Source organism: Larimichthys crocea, chromosome VII (genome assembly GCF_000972845.2).
Source record: "Larimichthys crocea isolate SSNF chromosome VII, L_crocea_2.0, whole genome shotgun sequence".
Classification (NCBI taxonomy): domain Eukaryota; kingdom Metazoa; phylum Chordata; class Actinopteri; family Sciaenidae; genus Larimichthys; species Larimichthys crocea.
In genome coordinates, this window is record NC_040017.1 from 1,879,605 (window position 1) to 1,901,713 (window position 22,109).

General features: G+C 41.7%; 2 protein-coding genes across 3 annotated transcripts; one reads left to right on the forward strand and one right to left on the reverse strand.

Annotated features, from left to right (window-relative positions):
• Positions 1 to 1,269: 1,269 nt before the first annotated feature.
• Positions 1,270 to 10,506, reverse strand: arcn1b (archain 1b). The gene is made up of 10 exons (XM_019275699.2): positions 10,281 to 10,506; positions 8,576 to 8,839; positions 7,269 to 7,448; positions 6,904 to 7,109; positions 6,654 to 6,815; positions 4,702 to 4,867; positions 4,364 to 4,511; positions 4,158 to 4,266; positions 3,681 to 3,885; positions 1,270 to 3,011 (listed from the first exon to the last, which is right to left on the reverse strand). Exons 1-10 carry the CDS (start codon positions 10,281 to 10,283, stop codon positions 2,922 to 2,924), a joined length of 1,533 nt encoding a protein of 510 aa, XP_019131244.1. The 5' UTR covers positions 10,284 to 10,506; the 3' UTR covers positions 1,270 to 2,921.
• A 1,695-nt stretch (positions 10,507 to 12,201) lies between these two features.
• On the forward strand, positions 12,202 to 21,970 carry LOC104926455 (porphobilinogen deaminase). 2 transcript variants are annotated; one of them, XM_010740314.3, is made up of 14 exons: positions 12,202 to 12,813; positions 14,785 to 14,838; positions 15,154 to 15,226; positions 15,565 to 15,614; positions 16,141 to 16,196; positions 16,640 to 16,717; positions 17,578 to 17,655; positions 17,743 to 17,818; positions 17,976 to 18,089; positions 18,176 to 18,214; positions 18,341 to 18,460; positions 18,568 to 18,621; positions 19,430 to 19,522; positions 19,644 to 21,970. In XM_010740314.3, exons 1-14 carry the CDS (start codon positions 12,790 to 12,792, stop codon positions 19,815 to 19,817), a joined length of 1,083 nt encoding a protein of 360 aa, XP_010738616.2. In that variant the 5' UTR covers positions 12,202 to 12,789; the 3' UTR covers positions 19,818 to 21,970. The 2 variants fall into 2 exon arrangements, with proteins under 2 accessions (XP_010738616.2, XP_010738614.2); XM_010740312.3 differs by lacking the exon at positions 12,202 to 12,813 and adding an exon at positions 14,456 to 14,670.
• Positions 21,971 to 22,109: the final 139 nt, after the last annotated feature.

The following is a 22,109-nucleotide window of genomic DNA, read 5'->3' on the forward strand; positions in this document are numbered from 1 at the left end:
CAGCTCTTCAGAAACCTGTGGGTGATGTCACGGATACAACGTCCAAGTTTTATACAGTTTATGACACAAACACATGAAATGTGCCTCTACCCCACAAAACCACCTTTAAAACAGTCACCTGTTCAGTGTCAGCATAGCTTAACCTGATTTCTGTTCAGGATGCATTATCCCTGTAAGTGACACACAAAACTTTTGGACAATTCAGATAGTTACAATCAGTTGTGTGTGTGAATGTGTTTACATGGCTGAAACCACCAGGCACTGATGCACTGCTTCATTACCATAATCTGTACCGAGTCACCAACATGGAAAAAGATGCTGGTTGCACCTTTAATATTATGTAAAAAATTACAAACTCTCCTTCAGAGATGTGCTTTTTTAAAGACCAATGTGTCACATTTAGTGGAATCTAGAAGTGTGGTCACAGATTGCAATAGGCTCACCTCTTCTTTCAAGTGTGATCTCCAAGAAACTGAATATATTTTCAGGTGACTGTACACTAATGAATACATAATTATGGATAGTATATTACATGCCATATTCTGAATATCACACACTCTGGACCTTTAACCATAAGCAGGGCAGTCTTAGTCCATTATGAGTGGATTCAATTTAACACATATATTCATGGTACCCAGAAGATAACGCCTCTAATAAACTCTAGTTAGGATCACCATCATCAAAATGTTTTTTATTTTGCACTTTTAGGTTGAGCCCCCACTAAAGTTTTTGACATATACAATAGTACAAAGACGATTTAAGAGGGTCGTCATTGTAAGTGACTAAAGCAGCCGGTACTTTAACGGTACAACAATAAGGATGAGACATGAGTCATGCGTGTGGAAGTCCACACTGTGCTCACTGCTCCATGTTTGGTCTACATTCTGTGATGCTCACAGTTAAAGCTAATGAATGAGGCCTCGCACGACCGGACAGGATGAGTCATGAAGCTTAATGGTGATTCTGGTTAGTCATCACAAAAGATAACACAAAACCAAATACCTCAAATTCAAAGTGATTCACTCGGGGATTACTTAATATAAAAGTATGACGCTCATTTAACTCCACACTGTCACTGTACTGCCTGTTTAATTTCATATTCAATGTTCTTTTATGCTCCATGTCATTCAAATACAGGACAAATGTTATTCGTAAAACTTCCAACACCTTCATGGAGCCACAGGTGAAGCCAGAACGACTTCACTACAACACATAATACATTATTGATGCTGCTGTTATTAAAGTGCAACACAAAGACCCAAGTCAAACTTACATTTTCAATAATACATTTTATTCCATTAAAGATTCTTTTTTTCTAATTGTACACTGGAATGTTAAGATTCCCCTTCAGTAATTTAGTTAAAAATGCTCAATCTAGTCATTTTCAACCCCACATCCACACAACCATTGCTAAATTGAAATTTGGGGAGTACAAATGAAAAGAAAAAAAAAAAACAAGAACATGAAAGACAAAATGTTATATATTGAATAAAGTCGATGTAATATGAGAATGTAAGTAAAGGATGACCGGGTGGATGAGTGAGGCTGTCGGCAGGCGGCAGCAGAGTTCACTGCGGGGGCTCCTGTCGTCTCTCTGCTTACCTTTGGATGTGAGGGGTCCGATATCAGGCTGCCAGTCACTGATCCCTGATCTGTGTGTGTGGATTTCCACTATCACATGTCCACTCGGCTCTGAAACACCTTGTGGGATGTAAGATTAGGGGGGGGTTTGGATGTTGTTTCTGGGCAGCGTTCAAAGTCAACTCTGAGCGCTGATTACTGGATCTTAAACAGACCAGAGTGAAACATGACGTCTCTTTTTTGACAGTGAGGAGTGGGTGCAATGGTGTGACAATAGGAAAAAAAAAAAAGGTCATAAGAGAATCCAACAGATGCAACAGTCAAATGTTTTTTTGTTTTTTTTTTTACTGGTGGGTAACTTTGCCCTGCAGCTGAGAATTCCTTACAAAGTCCTGCTCTTCACTGTCAGATTTCAATAACCGGATTAGTGGTAAACCGTGACAAAGAATACAGCAAACAGTAAAAAATATCAAAGTTAAAAATGAAAGGACACGCTGCGACAATTTGCTGATGATAACTGCAGACAGACATGACAGAATATACGGAGCACAGAGCTGTTAACCTCCCTACAAAGACTGAAAATCAAAGTGTCCTCACAAGAAAAAAAAAAAAAAAAACAATAATCTGAAGTGAGATATCAATAGATCAAATCACAATAGTTTAACAATTAAAGAGTGACAGGCTTCTAATGATTGACAGCTACAATTCTGCAGTTATTACGGATCAGAAAGTCTGAAAAAACAAAAGCAAAGAACCCCGATCGAGAGCGGCTTGTATGAATGAACCCATGTGAGTGTGAAGCAGAAAGGTTGTGGAGGATGCTAAACTACCGGCGCTCGTTCTAGTGGCCTCAGGTCCCTGTTCTCCCTCTCTAGGCAGGGTTTCACTGATAGATGGTGGAGGAGGAGGCGGCTGCCGGCCTCTCCTGCTCCCCCCACAGTCATCCTCTACTTAGTCTGAAGTCCTCTTTACAGTTCTGCTTGGCGAACATGACAGCATCAGTGTAGTTTTCTTTTGTGTGTGTGTGTGTGTGTGTGTGTGTGTGTGTGTGTGTTTGTTGGTTTTTTTCTGTTCAATTAACTCTATATATAGATGATCCTCTCTCATACAAACATATAAATACACCACCGCTGCTCTGCTCCACCACAGGAAGAGGCTTGGCCAGAGGGCTGACGGAGTCCTGTCGATGTACACAGTCTCTGAAATAGTATACAGGGTGGGCAGGCAAGAAATCTTCAATCTTTCTCTGTAGGATAGATTTGGACTTTTTTTTGTTGGTGATTTTTTTTTAGTTTTTTGATTTTGATGTTTTCTTTCATTTTTTCTTTTTTTTTTTCTTTTTACAGGATTTCGTATTTGTCGACAACAAAGGAGGTTTCTGAAGAGAATCTAACAGAGCTGTCGCCGTCTACGTGAGTCACTTTGGTAACCTGGGAAACAGAGAAGAAAAGTGGCATGTCAGTTTATAATGAGGAACATCACAGAGTACAACCAGAGGAACTCATCTATCATAACACTTCTTTTCTTCAGCTCCACCATTCTGGATTTAAAGATATGCATCCTTACACCCAGTCACAGTGATCCTACATGTCTTTATGAACTTTATATTGTTTTATTACTAGGGTCACCGTTAAAGGTGGTGAACTACATTACATTATATTAGTGTTTCTAATTTTTGTCTTTCCTTTTAACATACAGGAGGGGGCAGTATATGACAAAACATGAGTCTACAAAACATTGGACAGCATTACGGTGAAACCCCACCAGGGATGTCTCCGTCATGTCACAGCCATGGCACTGTTTTGGTTCGTCCTCCATGCAACTTCAAACTCCACCTGGAGTGTTTCAGACGCGTTTTGCCCACCAGACTTTGTTTACTTGCTCAGATTTGGTCATTTTTCTTGGTTAATGTGCTCGTAGTTCAAATGTTTCCCCTTTGGCAGTTTGCACAGTGTGTTGTATTTGGAAAATCAACCGGATATTTCCTAGTCTGACTTCGGACCAGTTAGTTCTGCATTCATGCCTGGTGTAATTCGGCCTTTAGACTGTGCATGTGTACCTAACATGGTGGCCACTGAGCACGTGTGATCTAAACCCACCTGAATGTCGCAGTAGTTGCGTTTGGACACAAAGGACACGCTGATGGGGAAGAAGTCATTGGGCTGTCCGGCGATGCTGAACTCCAGGCTGCCGCTCTTGTTGTTGGCATCGATGACGGGTAGGCACCACTCCAGAATGTTTCGCCTGCTGTCGTGTTTGTACTCTCCGTCCAGGTCACCGATCACGGGCGCTCCCACACCGGACCTGCAGAGGAGCACGCAGGTATGTAACATGCAGCTGATGATGCTGACACACGTGGTCCCAGATACAAGTTCACAAGTGTGTTGTGTAATCATGTGGATCTCATCTGAGCCACACCCTGTTCATGTGATGAAGCTACACCTTCACAGCTGCCATTACAGGTTAAGACTACAGTGTTTTAATCAGTGAGCTAAATGCTAACTCATCTGTGCTGATCTCAGGTCTGTGGACAGTACGTATAGTCTACACTCTGTCACTCTTTTTTTAGTACTTACGGTACAGGGATGCTGATGACCACGTCGTTCAGCTCGAGGTTCTCCTCCTGCAGCTCGTACTCGATGTTGACATCACAGCCGGTACCGCTCTCTGAAGGCCAGCAGTTTACTGTAGAAGGAACGACACGGTGAATCACTGAGGCCCACAGGGCTCTGATCATCTGATGAAACAAACAGAGAACATCGTTGCATGTGTTGGTACTTACTGGTTAGAGGTATGAGGGACTCGTCTGTGGTCTGTAGTCTCCACTTGAGCACGCCGACATCATTGTTGAGAGGGAAGGACTTCTCTGGGTTCTTCAGGCCAATCACGGACTCGGCTGTGAACAGCTTCTTGTCCACGTTGGGATGTGTCTGAGAGGAGGCGGCAGAAACACAAGGCCAGTTTGAATAAAGCTGCTTTTTAAAAGACTTCAGTAGAAGTCGACAGGAAGAGCGCTCCTCAGCGTCGCTGCCCCGACTTCAAAGACTCAATGAAAAGAATCATTATGAGCTGCACTGCTGAGCGGCACACCGCTGTCTCTTAAACATGTGGTGGACCTACTTGCAGCTGCAGTCCTTTGTTGTCATTGTTGTTGATAATGAGGCGGATGCGTCCGTTCTTGTCGTCTGTGACTCGGAGCGTCACCATACCCAGCACCTCCATGTTCTGTAGGCCGCCGTCACGGCCGCAGGTCAGTGTGATCTTCTCCTCCACACGCAGATGTACGCTGGAGAGTAAACATACAACACACTTTAAATAATCAACACTGAAGGTGATCATCAGCCCGTCTGATGTGTTGGCTGGTGTATGTTGTCCAATGTGCACCAATCTCATTTTTTAAAACAGGACAGAATGCAGAAAAACTTTGTTCCATTTGTGTTTCTTTAACAAAAGTATTTCTCATTCTGAAATAAAATGATGCAGCCCATAAATATAGCAGCTGAACAACAGTGAAGGGTCAATTACTGATTTTTATACAGGACAAAGATGTCCTGTTGAATATAGAATTCTAATCATAAAGAAACTGTGTGTGACCACAATCAGCTGCTGTCACGTTCTGGTCTATATTCTTTTAAAGTTGCTGCTAAACTAAAAATCAGTTTATTAGATCTAAAATGAAAGATGACAGACTCTCTGAATGTTAGCAAAATAAAACACGTCTGATGAAGTGTTCATTTGCTTTGTTTACTTTGAGCTCAGCTCAGTTACTGTCAAATATTTGTTCATTATGTCACACCCACTTCACATTTGTGCCCAATCACACTTAGTCCTCGACGAGCAGTCCTTTTTTAAAAAACACTGAACTCTGCAACACACCTAGAAGTGTGTTCTTCACTCAGCACTCACGTTTAAAGCCTCTGCTCATCACAAACAAGAAGAATTAAACTGGATGTAGCTTCTCTTTAAAGTTCCAGTGCACCGTAGACCAGGGGTGTCCAAACTTTTTTTTTTTTTAAAGAGAGCCAGATTTGACAATGTGAAGATGCCCGGGGGACAATACTAACATTTAAAAATGGAAAAATACCAATAAAAGTTACAAACAAATGCACTGTTCTGTAACAATTTTGTTTTCATGGTCACAATTATCTTTTTTTTTTTTTTTAATGACAATGTAACCAAATCTAAGCCAATCAGACTTAAACAAATCTAAAAACCAGTTCTGCCTTTCACATCTGGAGTCAGAAAAATAAATTGTATAGAACACGTTAAACTTTAGTGAAGTTGATAGAAATCTGAAGCTCACATTCATTCTAAACATTATTTATTATGAGTAATTGTTTTTAATGCAAGGTCTGTTAATATTGAAATTTCAAACATATCACTCTTTAACAAAATAATAATGTTTTGTGTCACATCTACACCAGCAGTTATGTCCTTAGAGGTTCAAATGCTTCGTTATGTCAACCAAAAAAGCCAAATCTTCCAGCCATACAGTATCTGACAATCCTAGCAGGCCATAAATAATATATTATAAAAATGAAGCTTCGGGCCACATGAAATCTGACTGTGGGCCGTGATTGGCCCCTGGGCCGTACTTTGGACACCCCTTCTGTAGACTGTCTCTAATGCTGTGTTGTGTAGCTCTGCATCACGATGAGCTCCATTTCATTTACAGTTGGTTTTGCAGTTTTTTCAGACGTTTATAAAAGTTAGAAAACATTGATGGTGTCATCCTGTCTCAGAGTCTCTGATTAAACGTTAAGACTTTGACCTATAGAGCTGCGTGTGATCAGCACTCAGTAACATTTATCACACCATTCAGACAGCTTTTCTCTGTATGATCTGCCTCACTGTAATCAAAATTAAGTAAACATCATTAAGTATGTTCATCATGATTAAATGTGACTTTAATAGGGCTAAGGCCTTTCTATGCTCAATATACTGTCTGATCCACAGTGTTCCGACTTTGAACCTGATTTGAATATTTCCATTTGACCAACTGTGGTCAGTGGCTTTAAGCTTTAAGAGGAATAAACCCGATTTAAATGACACAGACTGTCGTGTGTCTGTACCTCTCCACGTTGACTGGTGGTGGTAGAGCTTTAGATACATCTGAGCCCCTCTTTCCTGAAGTGGGCATGATGGTTTCCCCCTCAGACTTGAGCTTGTCCACAAAGTTGTCCACTTCTTTGCCTTTGGCACCCAGTTTCAGAGCCTTACTGGGTCCACTTGGCCTGGAGAGAAAGAAAACAAACTCTTTGAGCAGCCGTCTTCAACGGTCAGAGCTACAATGATTGGTAAGCATGATTCCTGGAGTCATACCTGACTGGAGCTGGTGTGATCTTGGGCTTCTCAGGCTCGACGATGGTGTCTGTGATGATGGACCCTGAGGAGACACTGGTCATGCCGGCACTGCCGAAGCCGCCAAAGGCTGGCACCTTCTTTCCAGAGCGCTCAGCGTCCCTCCTAGCCTGCTGCAGCTCCTTGGCCTTCCTCCTCATCTCTGCCTTGGCCTCTCTTTCCTGAGTCTGTGGATTCACGAAAACAATGTTGTTCTAAATGACGTGATGGTGTTTCAACTGCTGCAAACTCATGCAGTGTTAGGGAATGATTTACTTCCCCATGTGAGTGACAAGGAAGAAAAACACGTGGAAATAAACCAGAGAGACGCAACGGTGTGATCTCACCTCTCTGACAGCGCGGAAAACCTTCTCCTCGTGGGAGTCCATCTCTGTGAAGGTGCGGATCTGAGCCAGGTTGACGTTCTCTCTGTAGCCGAGTGCCACGATCTCATCGAAGGCAAAGATCAGGTCAAAACAGTGCTCCGAGATTTCACTCTCCTCCAGCACACGACAGTACTCTGGGATCTGGAATGAGACGGAAGAAAAATGAATATCAAACAATCGAACCAAAATCTACATTTGAGGCTGATGTTGTCTTTTCTCTCATCTTTGAAAGATGAGAGAAAAGACAACAAACTCTTCTACACACCAGTTTCAGCTCAAAGCTTCTGATCCTGAATAAAAACACCATGAACACTGTGAGGCTTCTGTTCCTCATCACAAATGGACCCTTCACTGATTTCCACAATATTAACAGCAGCGCTTGAGGTTTCAAGTTCTGCCTGTTAATACAGATGAAATAAAGCTTGACTCTATTTCTAATGTGGCATGTAGTGGTAAAGTTTCAAAGTCTGCATTCAGTTTGAGTTTTCTACTCCAAAAGGTAATGAAATATTTGACAAAAGAGGTGTCACGTGACTTGAACAGTACGGACAGCAGCTGGTTTTCTTTTACACCAACAGACACTAAACGCTCAAACTGTTATCTATGAAGCTTCCCACAGATAAAACACTAATTCAGCTTTTATCATCCAATTTCCTGATTACTCCCTAATAATACTGTCCAAAATCAACACGTCACTTAGTGCTGAATGTGGCTTTGCCTCAAACATGCACGTCGTCTTTTGTCTCATGCTGTCTGTGCTGACAGCGCCAAAATTCAAATCAGTTCATAGAAAGCTTGTGTCTATACATTTATATTGATTATTACAGAAGCAAATTGTTATTTACACTCCATTTTAACCTTCAAAGGTATATAGAGCTGAAATTATCAATAGACTGATAGATCTCTTAATTTGAGTTTCAGCTTCACAAATCAGAATATTTTCTGCTTTCTTTAGTCCTCTATGATAAGAAACTGAATCTCTTTGGGTTGTGGACAAAACGGGATATTTGAGGACATCGCCTTGGAAACACTGATTAACATTTTTCACCATTTTATGGATCAAACAACTAATGGATTGATCGAGGAAATGATCCACAGATGAATTAAATGTCAAAGTAATCAGTACTCATTAGTTGCAGCCATAAATGGACAATGGATATCTACAATCTAATGATAATATGTCCTGAGACGCTACAGTTCATGTTAGAAATGGTCAGAAGCTGCTGTGAGGAAGACAGACACAGACAGTCAGCTCCATGTTCTCTCACCACACGGGAGAAGAGTCTGAGTGTTTCCAGGTCCTCCAGGATGTTGCTGTTCTTGGTGGTGATGAGGACCATGTAGAGTTTCTCCAGCGGCTGGTACACGTAGCGGACGCTGTCTGTTTCCACGAAGGTGTGCTGCTTGCCCGTGTTCATCAGTTTAGGGAATGCTGCCAGGAGACCCTCGATACGCGTCCGGGTCATTTCCACAAACTGCCGCGATACGATGGCCTTACCGGCCTTGGTGCATACCGCCGCTGCCAACAGCACCTGCAGGTGAACGGAAACCCTTCAGCCTTCTGACACAGTCTCCACAGAGTTTGTTTGAACACTGAAAGCTACAGGAAGTCATCAACTAAGCTAAGAGTGAGGAATGAGAAAATTAGGCTGACAGTTTCCACTTTTACTTCAACATGTGGTAACCAGAATTCACAGCGACATTAAACAAATTAAAGGTCCGGTGTGTAAGATTTAGAACTATCTATTAGCATGAATTTTATACAATATTTTTAATTAGTCTATAATTACCTGAAAATAAGAAATCATATCTACAGTGAGAGCGGGTCCTGTTCCACAGAGCCCACCATGTTGAAATGCCATTTTTTTTCTACAGTAGCCCAGAACAGACAAACCTAACGCCAATCTAGATTTGGCCTTTTGCTTTTTTTGTATGAATTTCGCAACAAAATTTTCGCCTACATGCTTTGGAAGGGGAGGTGTGGAAGAGTATTCTCTTGATTGCAATCTGCAACTTCGCTGCTAGGCGCCACTAAAATTCTACACACCGGACCTTTAAAATAAACTTTGAAGACAACAACCTGTGACGGATCGAGCACCCACGGGCCACTCGGTTAGCAGGTGAACTTATATTATTGGTTAACATTGCTCGAGGCCTCGAGGAGGAAGAGCACAGTAGCAGTGTATCTGGAAACTAGATTTACAACCTGACATGTTGTTACAATAAGAGGAGATAGCACATATGGTGAAAAAAGACATTAAAGTTGGATTTATGTTGTGTGTGTGTGTGTGTGTGTGTGTGTGTGTGCAAAGAAGCCAGTCCAACTGTGAATCACCAAAATTTTGAATGGAGACACTACAGACAAGAGCAGCTACCGTGTACGAGTCTAGTATGTTTCGGTAACAGTGAATGAAGTGTACGTTCAGCCTCATATAAAAACAGTGGAAGTTGAGTGTGGTCGCCGGATAAAGGAGCTGCATTCATTCCACGTTGACAATGGCTGAAGTTGAAATGAACTTGCTGAGGACAAACAACACTTCACATTAACACCGTCACTACAGACTCCACGTCGCAGCAGCTTCTTTAATATAAAGCCAACACAGCTGTAAATGGACGGTGTCCCTGACTGAGGACGGTATGACAGCAGGTAACGTTAGCTCGGATCCGGCTAGTGACAGGAGCTAACCCAGCGCTAGCCCGCTCGGCTAGTTAACGTCAGCAATGTCTGCACACTCAGGAGCCGCCTACTCGCCTGATATCTGACTCAGTGTGACAAAAACACGGTCCACTCGCTTCGTTTGAGCGTTTAAACACACAGTCGGCGCAGTGAAAAGTGACGTTCAAGCTTTCCTCTTATTTCACGAGCTCACGGACGCCTAGCCTTAGAGCTAGCCGCCAGGTTAGCCAATGTTATGATAAGTGCTAGGCCCGATGAAACGCGGACTAATATCTCCTTTGCACACCGACACTTACCATTTTGGTCTCTCTCTATGGTACGACGATCCTTCCGTCTCTCGTGTTTCGTGCTCGGGCGCTTTCTCTAGTCAACTCCTGGAGCTGCAAGGTGCGGACGTACAGCCGACTTCCACTTGTGTGATTGTTAGCCAGCTAGCGTCAATATGGCAGCAGCGCTGAGCCACGTCTCCACCGGAAGAGCGGCGCTGGATCAGCCCACCGTGGAAACCAGTGACGTGGGCTCCCGAGCGCTGCTTCCACCATCACCTGCATCAGCACTCCCACAGACTCTTTACTCTGATTTGGATTAATCTTGTGTTTGAAAAAACTTAAGGTCCCTCGCCATTTACTGCTGAGTTTTTAGGTCCTGATCATTCCCTGTTTTAGTTTGTGTCTATTACCTATTTACTTTATAGGTTTTATTTACTTTTAACATTTCATTTATTTCATTGTTGCACCAAAATAACAAAGATAGAAAATCTTTGTTATTTTGGTTTTGAAACTGTTCTTAAATTGTGCTTGTAGGTTTGAATGTACTTTTTATTTGTTCTGTTGTTGTAGTTTTATGGTTTTTATTTTTATTTTTCATTTGGAGTTTTTATGTAACTGTTCTGTTGCCTTAAGAACTGTTCGGTGTTGTCTGTTTCTGGCTTTCTTCTGCTCCGTGAAGCACTTTGGGCTGCATCTCTGCATGAAAGGTGCTATATAAATAAATAAGGTTGAGCTGAGTTGAGTTGACAACCACGTACGAGCTCCATATAGCCCCCTTTAAACTTTGAATACGCCACAAGTCATAATAAGACAGTTAATAAACTTCTATATTCATCATAATTAGGCAACATGACAGACATGTTCTAATTTCAGTCACACTGATTGGATGTTTTACAACAATAATGAACAGAAAATAATTCTTTTACTGAACAAGCCCATATAAAGTGTTGAGAATGATTCATTTCATTACTACCTGAATATTCTAATAATCTTGTGTCACCTGACTTAAACTTGACTTAAACAATTGCTCCAGAACTGGAACATATATTTTACTTTGTAAAAGTCAAAGCAGACCATCTTTTCATAACATATTTTACATGCTACCATTTGTCTTCTCCCTGATCCTCATTTGTACATCATAAATGTAAAAATATTAATGTTATTCATGTGTGAACTCTAGTGTTATTAGTGAAACAGTGTATATACAAAGAGAGACTAAGCACAGAGGTTTAAAAAAAGTCAAACCTTACAAATGAAATAGTACATGACAGTATATCATAGAATATTTGGTGTATATTTTCACTTAATTCCATCACTCTCATCTTCAACTTCAGTCAACCCTTTCAAGAGTAAAGTGAACTGAGAATGCTGGATTACTTATATTATAAATAAACGGTCATAGTAAATATGTGTGTACAATCAAACACAGTAATATTGAGTTATTATATGTAATGGTGTGTTGTTGTGTGTCCCCAAAGGGAAATTCTTGTTACAGCTGCAGTTACATATTACAACACAAAACAGGAATACGATATATACAAAAGGCATGAGGTAGATAAGTATTAATGTGATGACAGTATAAATAGAATTTTAAAGTCCAAGGGAACAGAGAAGATGTAGTTCTGTTCATATAAAATAATACATATACACACACATATAACTCTGTAGAGTGCAGGACAATAGATTATATATAGTAAATAATAATAATAATATATAATATATATTTTAATGTTTTCATGATTAACATGCTTAGTTCCACTTAGTTTCTGCTACATACTGTATATTTCATTGGTCTATCTGAACTATAAAGATCAATAATCTGCATCTATCTATCTATCTATCTATCTATCTATCTATCTATCTATCTATCTATCTATCTATCTATCTATCTATCTATCTATCTTGCAGTAACCGCCTTTGTCCACCAGGCGCCACTGTTGGCCGTGTATGAAGGACATGAGAGCAGACTGTCAGTGTGAATGAGAGCTCTCACTGTTCCTTCTCCTAATGTATGCAGGAGAACTGTACGAGGAGCAGCTGTATTAATATTTGCTCTCACGTCCTCCCTGAAGCTTTCCCTTCAGTGACATCTTGTCATGGGGGTAGGAGTGTCCTAAGCTGAACAACCGGTAGTATGACTATGGCCACATCATCAGCTCGCTCCTGTAAACATGGATTCAGCTTTTTGTCCTCCTTGTGTGTAGCAGCTGTTTCGACATGAACGTGGTCAGTGACTTCGCGCTCAGAGGAAATTTGACGGAGAAAAGCCCAAGCAGCAGGCTACACTGTGCTCGCTCTGTCACCGGGAGACTCCTGACGAACCACCCGGAGAGGAAACTTGTTAGGACGGAACCAGGAAATGACCTCTGGCTCATCCAGTGACGTCACAGATTCCGCATTCATTCATAGTAGAGCTGCACGAGAGGGGCGCGCGCAATATCTTTAAGGATTTCCTCTATTTTTTAACGGCCTCTGTGTTGGACCACAACCCGCCGCTGATTCGTGCAACACTGCCACAGTGAACCGGATCACCCACATGTCGGGGGAAGCGAACTCTCCGGTAGGTTTTCACCAAAGTGACCCGGTGCCGTGGTCGGCGAGTGCTCGTAGATGGCAAGCGCCATATCCGTCTGTGCGGTGGTTGGTTGAACACGATGTCTGTTCCTCTGCTCTGCTTTTCTATTGGACGGTTAAAGAAGAGGTCGGCCAAATCAAAGATGACAGATAAGGAGTTGAAGAAGCATGTTTAATGTTTCATAACAGATGTATATATAATATAATAGAACCGGTTTGAGCAGATAGTGCACCCCCTGGATTAACAAACTATGATAATATACTCTACGAACCTTCTTCAAACATTGCGGAGGCAGTTACCCCGACGTCACCCCACGACGGAGCCAAAACTCTGTGTCCTTGTTAACCTGATAAACTTTAACAGACACCATGTTGAGCCAGTTACAGCTGGAAACACAGCACAGCCCCTGACATGTTCACAAGTGAACGTATATTAACATTCAGCTGAGTAACAGCGCGGAAAGTTTCTGTATTTTCGTTGTTTTTACAGCCTCTAGCTGTACCGAGCCTTTCCTGCTCCCGCCCACCAACATTATGTGTGTTCCCGACAGTAGTCTGATATTTAACTGTAATGCACGTTTGCTAAACAAACAGAGCAAACGTTTAGACTTTTTATTAGATTTAAGTGTTGTTTGCTCAATTTATACCAGCCAAATGAAACAGTACAAACTCCTGACAACTTTCAAATCATTTCGAGTCTTTCTTACCATGTACTAACCTGACGTCTACCATAGCAACATTAAATTCATCCATTTTTCAATGGAGCATCACAGTGACCAATGCTAAAATATATAAATATAAAGAAGCTGGATATAATTGTATACGTAATCACATATGTAATACCTACAGAACGTGTGAAAATATGAATTAAACAACTTAAATGTGATATAAATATCAAAACATTTGAAACTCGTTATTATGAAGTGTACAGAAGCCATAAGAACCCTAAGTCCTTTAAAAAAAAAAATTCCCCCTCCGTTTTCTCGTGACAACAAATTCATTTCGGATTCACGTTTTGAGTTATTTAGGTCGTTATGCTGAAATAACAAATGGTAATAGTAATGAATAATGATAATGATAATATGACGACATAATGGCATAATTCATTTGAGATTTTGAGAAACGTATAGCAAGTATATTAAATAATTGCAAGAAACTTTATTCAGTTTAGTCAGAGGAGCAAGAGAATGTTGCAATTTTAATTATTTAATTACAATCTGTTATCACGAGAAAATGGAGGAAATAAACTGTATGAATGCATGACCACTTAGGGCTTCCGTAGAATGTACTATTACTTTATAGTATAATATAATATACTATAATGTGATGTATTGTATTGTAATGAATGTATTCAGTTCTCATTATAAAGGGGTTTCATTGGTGTTATTTTATATTTTATCATAGAAATTGCTGCTCTTTCCACAAAAACAGTGGTGCTTTAGATTCATTTTACATGTGTGGTTCTGTCTCACTCTGTGGATCATTGTCCTTCAGAAATCAAGAGTTTCAGAGGAGGAACGTTTGGAGCCACAGAGTGATCCACGTATCAGAAACCCTGTGACCACACCTTGTACACAAGACCCGCCCTACCTTTTATAACTGACTCAATGAATTGGCACACTTATCTTTTGAAACCAGAGGTGTCTTGGGGTGGAGGTCCTGAAGGAGGAGTAGGAGGAGGAAGGAGGGAGTGCAGTGGTGTGGTAAAAAAGACCACTGTTCAGTGTCTCGAGGCTATATGACCTCAGCACAGCTCCTTACCAAGACACAATAGCCTCTACAGTGCAGACACTCAGTGTGGACACACAGAATTATGGAGGAAGGACCTTACAAGTACATCAGGGTGAGGCGAGCAGGGAAAACAGTCATGGAGGACATCGCACCAGTAAGAGTGTCTTGAAGGGGTTTGGTGAGTTTAAACTCTTTTGGCTGATTTCTCTGATTTTTGTCTTTGCAGGAGGGGAATGGAAAAGTTAGTCGGGTCATCCGGATTGGAACCCGCAAGAGCCAGGTACAGTACTCCAATAATTCAATGCTGAGTTACTGCTCAAATGTTTGTCTTTGCTCCAGGTTTCAGCTCTAATTTAAATGTGACACCTTACAGAGCTCCTGTGTGTCGGTTAAATCGGTAAATTATCTGATGGTCCGCTACTCCATGCTGCTTTCGATACAGTGTCTGGAGCTCTTCTCACAGAGATAACATACTTCAGGCTCAACAGTGTCTGTTTGAGATAACTGAGCATCGTACTGGTCCATCCTCTGTGGATGAACAGATCAATACAGGTCAGCTAAAGTCCAGCGCTGCTGTGTTCTTCTTCTTTTCCAGTTGGCTCGTATCCAGACCGACAGCGTCGCGGCCAAGTTGAAAGAACTGTACCCGGACGTCCACTCGGAAATAGGTGAGTACTGTGTCTTGTCCTGATCCACACACACAAATGTGACATCACTCATTCTGCCTCATCAGACTTTGTCAGAGGGCTGAGTAGGCGTGAACAGACGTGCTTGATTGACCCCCCCCCCCTTCCATTAATTTCGTTGCACCTCCTCTTAGAGTCATTCTTATTGGCTCGTGACAGGCAGTGACCTCACATGACAGTATAGCTCCAACCCAACTTAAACCGCGCGCGCATGTGCGTGTGTATATGTCTGCAGTCATTAAGTTACAGAGACCAGAGACGTGTGTCTTTAATGACATGTTATTGGTGATTTTATTGAATCTATGTCTTCTGTCTTTCAGTTGGCATGACGACGACCGGAGACAAAATCCTCGACACAGCTTTATCGAAGGTGAGACGTCCAGTAAAAAAGAAAGAAAAACAAGGGCTGCAACTAATAGTTTATTTTTGTTCTTTTTGTTAATCATTTTCCTGATTAATCAGTTTTGGTGCTGAAATTAGTGAAAAATTTCTATCAGTGTTTCGTCTTCAAATGTCAAGATATTGAGTTTACTGTTCCAGAGGATAAAAGAAACCAGGAAATATTCATATTTGAGAAGCTGACATCAGAAAATTTGGACATTTTTTTTCTCATAAAAAGACTTAATAGGATTAATTGATCATCAACAGTTGTAGATTAATTTAATAGTTGACAACTAATCGTCTAATCATTGCAGCTCTTATATATCTAGACACATTCACTGCTACTAACATCTGCAAATAACTTTGTTATTATTCCAATAATCCATCAGATCCTCCATGCTCTAGAGTCCAGTTCATACTGACTGTAGGATTATTGCATGATTTCTGCTGTGATGTTTGATAAATGACAGAAAGTCACTGTCTCGTCTCTCTTTGTTTTCTTTGTGCGAGCACAGATCGGAGAGAAGAGTTTGTTCACCAAAGAGTTGGAGAATGCTCTGGAGAGGAATGAGTGAGTGTCACGGTGTCATCTGCGGCTGACACCAGTCTGCCTTCACACCATTGTTTGACCAACACACACCAACCGATCGGGTTTCACTGTTTCAAAGACTTCTGCGGTGCCGCTGTCAGTTCCAGACATTTTGTGCTGACGAGTAAAAAACTCGATCGTCTGACTTTTGAATCAAGCCTACTCATCAGCCTGTTCATCACTCAGCACTGTGTGCGTCACGTTAAATCCATGCACACTTTGACTTCTTCCACCGCCTCAGATGTAGCAGATGGCTCTTGTTCTGTAGCTGAATACACACACACACACACACACACACACACACGCGCGCAACACAACACAACACAACACAACACACACACACACACCACTGAATGACTGTATTATATACCATGAGACACAATGAATCATGTATGTACATATGACTGTTCCTGTGTGTCTCTCAGGGTCGACCTGGTAGTTCACTCACTGAAAGATCTTCCCACCACTCTGCCTCCAGGATTCACCATCGGGGCTGTGCTCAAGTGAGTGCACACACACACACACACACACACACACATATGTCTGTATTTAAATGTATAATGCTGTGCATACAACATAAAGAGGCAGCAGGTAACATTTAACAGTCCACAGCACAGAAAGTACTAAACTCTGTGAACTTTAAAGTCACTCTTCCAGCCTCAGTATAAAGATCACTTCACTGACTAACACCAGCTCTGCACAGATGGAGCATGTTGCAACAGATAAGCAGTCTGATGCTGCAACTGCTGAGATTCCACAATTTTGCATCACGATAAAAGAGTAGTGGGAGGAACTATTCAGCATGCTCCTGGTTCAGCCTTTAGAATTGTTTTTCACCTCCGCAATAAATACTTTTGGAAACTACCGCTAAATTATACTGGAATTTAGGTGCTGATATGGATACTAGGGAGTAAAACATAGTGACATCGATGCCCATACCGATATATCTGTCACACTGCAGATTCTATTGGCCCAGATCAGCTGTTAGGCTTAACACAGCGACAGAGTTGTTCTTTTTAAAGGTTCACTGTTGTGTGTTTGACCACTGGAGGCACTATGGAGCAGGACAAAAACGTAGCAATGCATCAGCAAACAGCGGTGAACAGGAAGCCAAGCAGTAAGCCAACATGAATATAGACAGTGAATTCAGTGAAATATTCCACTGCTTTGTAGGAAAGCACAATGTTTTTGTGTTTGACACTGAACACATCATGAATCACCAGGTCTCTGGAGCTTAGAGTGGGGCTGTGTGCAGATCACCTCTTGTTTGGAAACAGCTCCTCTTGTTCTTACAAAGTCAAAGCGTGGTTAACATTGGACCAGCTGTACTCGCTCACTGTCCTCTCCCTCCTGTTGCTTTCAGGAGAGAGAGCCCCCATGATGCAGTGGTCCTTCACCCGAAACACAGGGGCCAAACTCTCGACACTCTGCCAGAAAACAGGTACGGTCAAATAGATCAGCCACCTTTGTGAGTTTTTCCACTAGTATTAATAGTATGCATAACCTCATAGTGTCTGTGTGTGTGTAGTGTGATCGGCACTAGTTCACTGCGCCGGGCTGCTCAGCTGAAGAAGAGATTCCCTCACCTGGATTTCAAAGACATTGTATCCTTTTTAGGAGATGAACACAACGACGATTTACATTTGACTGCACGACAAACAATCTGTTCCATTTTCAGATTTAAGAAGCCTTTTGCTCTGCGGGGAGGCAGAGAGGGTCACAATAAGTCAATGAGTGTTTTTCCTCAGCTATCGATTCCAGCGTGGAAACCTGAACACGCGTCTAAAGAAGCTGGACGAGAAAGACGACTTTGCTGCCATCATCCTGGCTGCTGCCGGACTCAAGAGAATGGGCTGGGAGAACCGGATCAGCCAGGTACAGTTCACATTTCACATGAAGTCTCTCGGGTGACATTTCTCATCTAACAGTCTCTAAACTGTCTCATTCTTTTTCACTGGTAGATCCTGGAGCCTGAAGACTGCATGTATGCTGTTGGACAGGTAAGAGCGACGGCATGGAAACTCTGACTAACGCAGAGAAGAGAAGGCTGAGTGATAACTGATCGCACCACGTTACATCTGTATGTGTGTTTTTAAAGTTCTCCATGTGTGTGTGTGTGTTGTCAGGGGGCTCTGGCAGTGGAGGTTCGGGCACGAGATGCAGACATCCTGGAGATGGTGTCTGTCCTCCATCACCCTGACACTGTGCTGCGCTGCATAGCCGAGAGAGCCTTCCTCAGACAGCTGGTACACTACACACACACACACACACACACACACACACACACACACACACACACACACACATTCTTGTCACTCACATCATATGAAAATGTAAATCTGTTCATTTGTAGGAGGGGGGCTGCAGTGTTCCAGTAGCTGTTCACACCGAGGTGAAGGACTCCCAGGTAAGCATGCTGGGTAGAACTATACACAAGCCCCGCCCCCTTTAGTTACTGTTGCCATGCCTGTCGAGCTTTCTGTTCTTACACAGCAGTTTCACAACGTCAGTTTTGTCCCCCAAAACAACAACTGTCACTGCAGATAGCTGTCTGGCTAATTAAATCTTTTACGCCACGAGATCTCCATCTGACTTTCGAATGTTCCCACATTTGAAACAGGGAGACTGTAAACTGTTAAACGTGCACTTGAAGGCTACAAACATGATGTCACACTAAAACACTAAAGCTAAAGAGCAGAGAATCACAACAAGCCGTTTCAGACCACCACATGCAACCCAATTTGTCAGAACTCAGCTCATAGCAAAGTCAGCTGTTACAAACTGTCAGCTGGTGGTAACAGCTTTGGAGCTTTGGAAGGAGGAAAGAGACAATCACCTCATCAGTTTGTGTCTAAAGAGGACCACAGGTGGCTCTAAATTCCCGACCCACCATTTTTTTTTTATTTTGTCATCGACAGTAGAACTGCGACTATAGCCAATAACTCACTGACACTATCATCAGTCATACAAATTATATCCAGCTACGAAAAAAGCTTCAATAGCCGGCTGTGCAGAGGGTCGTCGCTATGGACACAACATGCTGCTTTGTCAGGTGATGTTGTAAACTGGCAGGTTTTCAGCAGTTTGAAGTCTCGTCATAAATCAAAAGGCAACACTCCACCAGTCCACTTTGTGCTGTGTGTATATTTGGCTTCATGTCATCCAGCCCGTTGAGACTAAATAAAGCAGCATCTTTTGTTTGTTTGTTTTTCCAGCTCTACCTGACGGGGGCGGTGTACAGCCTAGATGGATCAGACAGTCTGAAGGAAACCATGCAGACGAGCATCGCTACTGCTGCCGCCGACAAGGTAACAGCCACGTGAACGGTGTATTGATCACATTAAAGACTGAAGGAACATGTGAAGTGTGAAGTTTTTGTTTTATACGTCGGCTCTCACACTCAAACTTTACACTGCTAATGTGTGACAGATCCTAGAGGAGGTGGACGAGCGGGTTCAGCGAGTGGGTGTCACAGCCAGCAAGATCTCGGGTGAAGCCCAGGACGGTGCTGAGCGGCTGGGGGTCGACCTGGCCAAGTTACTGTTGAGCAAAGGAGCCAAGGAGATCCTGACGGTGGCCAGGCAGCTTAATGACGCCAGATAATCCAGCTCCGGTGGTGGGGGTGGATGGGCTCTGGAGGTGACCAGGTCCTCGAGTGTCGCAGTCAGTCACAGCCTTGTGTCGAGTAAAAACTTGAATTCCTTTTTTATGTACCATAGTTTCATGTTCAGCTCAGCTCAAACACATAACTCGTCAAGGATTTCAAACATACATAGACCAAAGTTGTGTGTTACAACGCTGCTAAACTGTTCAGGGTCACTGCAGTCTGTGACACTCTTGGTCTTGTTCTTACACACAATACCTCCTGGATCCATCTCCTGAGCCTGACTGGGATTGAGAAACACAAAATGACCTTTCAACATTGTCACAGCACATTGTACCATCGCCATGGTTTAACCCTTTTTTTGTTGTTTTTAAAGCACATCAACGTCAATATCAGCCTCAGTATGTTTAATAAAATGCCACACAGACTTATTCATGCATTCACAAATATTTTCCCCATAACCAAAGATGTTTCATCGTTGTGCATCGAGTTAACCTGAAGTTCCTCTCTTAGATCGTAGCTGCGTTTTCGTTTGGAAGATCTGACTTTTGATGGTACCAAAGAGTTTCTGAGTTTCTGGGACATTGCAGTGAAATGAGACTGAAGAGTCAACACCGACTTTGTTTCTCCTTCATGTTCCCAAATACTCGATCGTTCTTGATGTTTTATCACGCCGGCCTTCTGAGAAATAAAAGTACCTTCATTCAGCTCATGTTGGGCGCACTTTCTTCAGACTTACGAGTGTGGAGCTAGCTACCTCCTTCACAGAGAGTGTGTTTAATATACACGATGATAATCTGGAGCTAGTGATGCTACATTTGTACAGCTTTGTACTGAACCATCAACATGACAATCCCTGAATCTGTTTCCAGTTTCCTGCTCTGGTTTTAAATTTACAGCATCAGTTCATCCTGTTGAAGCTTCTCTGATGTTCTCTCACTACAGCGCCACGTTAATGAACTGGTATAATCCACTGTTTAAAGAGTAAAAGTCACAGCAGCGAACCAACTGAACTGAATTACTGTTGTGTTAGAGATGTGAAGTAGCCAAATAGACTTTATTTAACTGAAAATATCACTCATTTATTATTTCTTCGTTACCAGTTTTACAGCTACACTCATTACACTGGCTCCAAACTTGATCAGTGCTCATTGTGGGCATGCAGATGTGTGTTGTGATGAAGTTCTATTGAAGTACCACTACATTAAGCACAGATGAACTGTAGCTCTGAATTATGACTTCTGTATCTCATAATTATAAACACAGTGTTCTACAACAAAACATCTTGTCGTCAAGGATAGTGTATTTACCGATTACCATTACCGTTATGACTTCTGTATATTGTCATGTTTACATTTTTATTGTAATCACAACATCTGTAATTCATAATTATGAAATCTGGATTTCATAGTTTGCTTTTTTTTAGTTATGGACTAGTTTGTTTGACTAGACATAGAGGTTATGATGAGGGAAGTCATAATTCAGAGATACAGGAGGCATAATTGCAAGACTACATACTTTGGTAAATGCAGGGCACATCTGTATAGGTCATCCATACTATCTATTTAAAATTTTACTTTGCAACTTATTTGTAAATGTTAAAATAATAAAAAATACTTGTATTTGCTGTAATGATGGTAAATGCTGTACTTCACATATCAAAATGGAGGCGTTCAAAAGCAATGGTTCTTAATGACTCGCCTCATCAAATCAACATGTCTGTCTTTCTATAGCTTCTATCAGTCATCTCATTAAATGTAACTGCCTTACATATTCACATAATCATCAGTGCCTGTTCTTTTTCCTTTGATGATTCACAGTTGATCCTTGTTCTGTATCAGTATGCCCACTGTACAGTTAGTGTGACGCCATATTAAAATTTTCTTTTATTGTATATTATACTTAATTTAAACCTCCTGAGAGCATGTGAGGTAACATTAGCCATATTTGTTTGCAGCTTTAATTTCTGTACATGTAACGTAGACTGTTTGTATGTAGATTCTTTTCACATTTCTCACTGTTTCAATCTTCTGTTAATGACAAAATATTGACAGGGTGTCCTTGAGTGTCTTTGCTTTGACACTCATGTGAACATGTCACATTAAACCACTGATGTCAAGAATAAATGTCAATAAAGCGTTAGACCTGTTCAGCTTCTTTGTAGTCATGTGTTGCTATTAACCGTATATTAGTGGATTACACTTATACACCACTAAACAGTATTTGTTTATACAACAGGTAGTTCTGACATAGTAATTTGACTGGAGTCATCACATGAAGATGAACACATT

Excerpts from the sequence above, each read along its gene's own strand:
- arcn1b (XM_019275699.2), bottom strand. Across the intron at positions 4,868-6,653 it reads CCACCAGTCAACGTGGAGAG|CGTACATCTGCGTGTGGAGG; the intron begins GTACAGACACAC and ends TTTACTCTCCAG. Across the intron at positions 3,012-3,680 it reads GCAACTACTGCGACATTCAG|GTTACCAAAGTGACTCACGT; the intron begins GTGGGTTTAGAT and ends TCTGTTTCCCAG.
- LOC104926455 (XM_010740312.3), top strand. The coding sequence starts at position 14,641 with ATGGAGGAAGGACCTTACAAGTACATCAGG. Across the intron at positions 14,839-15,153 it reads TTGGAACCCGCAAGAGCCAG|TTGGCTCGTATCCAGACCGA; the intron begins GTACAGTACTCC and ends CTTCTTTTCCAG. Across the intron at positions 19,523-19,643 it reads CTACTGCTGCCGCCGACAAG|ATCCTAGAGGAGGTGGACGA; the intron begins GTAACAGCCACG and ends AATGTGTGACAG.